This window comes from Elephantulus edwardii, unplaced genomic scaffold, assembly GCF_000299155.1.
Source record: "Elephantulus edwardii isolate Elephantulus edwardi_28Jun2011 unplaced genomic scaffold, EleEdw1.0 scaffold00031, whole genome shotgun sequence".
Lineage (NCBI taxonomy): Eukaryota > Metazoa > Chordata > Mammalia > Macroscelidea > Macroscelididae > Elephantulus > Elephantulus edwardii.
Genome location: NW_006399781.1, coordinates 10,250,075 through 10,251,519, shown reverse-complemented (window position 1 = coordinate 10,251,519; position 1,445 = coordinate 10,250,075). Strand labels below are relative to the sequence as shown.

Below are 1,445 nucleotides of genomic sequence, written 5' to 3'. Positions count from 1 at the left end.
AGGGGCGTGTACCTGTTAACGGGAGTGTGTGCCCATCAACAGGGGTGTGTGCCCGTCAACAGGGGCGTGTACCTGTTAACAGGGGTGTGTGCACATCAACAGGGGCTGTGTGCCCATCAACAGGGGTGTGTGCTTGTTAACAGGGGTGTGTGCACATCAACAGGGGCGTGTCCCCGTCAACAGAGGCCGTGTGCCCATCAACAGGGGGGTGTGCCCATCAACAGGGGCGTGTGCCCATCTACAGGGGTGTGTGCCAGTCAACAGGGGCGTGTGCCCATCAGCAGGGGCGTGTGCCCGTCAGCAGGGGGGTGTGCCCGTCAACAGGGGCCATCTCTCTGTTTCTCCCCAGATAAGGGCACTGGGAAGTTAACTGTGAGGTGAAAGAGCAAGGTGTAGAGAGTGTGTTGGGTGTGCAAATTTTCTATAAGAAAGGAGGAAGAAGAAAAATTATATTCCAGTTCTCTTACTTGCATAAAGAAACTAAAAATATACAGGAGTGAAAGCAGTTTTGGTGAAAGAATAGTGGTGGGTGGGGTAACACTTGTCACGGTGTTCCTTTTCAGTTTCTTAATAGTTGAATTATGGCTGCAGAACTTAATTAAAAAATTTAAATGAATTGGTTGCACTGCTGCATAAGAAGCGTGCTAAGCCTACTCTTACGTAAGCCCATTGAATATGAATTCACAAGTGTTTGAGCCTGGGCATCCTTCGGGTCAGGGTCTTTTGAGGGGGAAAGGAATAATTCTACAATTGTACTTGCATGGCCATTTAAGTCCTAAATGCTTTGGTAAGGAATTGAAAATGTAAATCTTCATTTAAGCTGTTGTTTCTTTAGTTTGTTGAGAAATTTGGGGATCATCCCCCTTTACTTTTTCTCAGTGTAATTAGAATCCTTATAACATGATGCTGAAGTAAATATCATAGCAAGAGTTTGTTTTGGATGCCTTGCAAAGACAGTAAGAAAGTGAACTCAAATGATGATTTTTTAATCTGTTTTTTTATTCTCAGAAGGTTATGTCCTGGAGAAAGTTACATAGTGCCTGTGGTTTTACCTTTACAGGAGCAGGAAAATTCAGATTCGAAACATCCCTCCTCATCTGCAGTGGGAGGTAAGCCAGAGTCTTGTTTATAATCACTACCTTTCTCTCTTCTTATTTTACTTTTTAGTGAGTTAATGACATTTTAACCTCTCATTAGTTCCTTTTCTTGTTTAAGAATTATAGGCCCTCCCATAATTTGTGGACTTTTCTACAAAGTATGTAGGCCTTCTCTCTTAATCTTTCAGTATCCTAGAACTGGTTGACCTATCATGTGTTTGGGGAGTATATTTGTCCCCTATGTTGTATAGAATATATACTTTTATTTTTCAAGCTCTATTTCACAAACACCACTCATTCAGGCAAACTACAAAGCAAAATGCATACCTGGTTTATTTCTTCTTATAC

At 42.3% G+C, this 1,445-nt stretch overlaps 1 protein-coding gene across 2 annotated transcripts in view; it reads left to right on the top strand.

Annotated features, from left to right (window-relative positions):
- IGF2BP2 (insulin-like growth factor 2 mRNA binding protein 2) overlaps nt 1–1,445 on the top strand; it is a 218,404-nt gene that overhangs the window by 156,792 nt on the left and 60,167 nt on the right. For both annotated transcript variants that reach the window (XM_006884092.1, XM_006884093.1), the window contains exon 3: nt 1,061–1,109. In XM_006884092.1, coding sequence (XP_006884154.1) covers nt 1,061–1,109 — 49 coding nt within the window. The remainder of the gene's footprint in view (nt 1–1,060; nt 1,110–1,445) is intronic.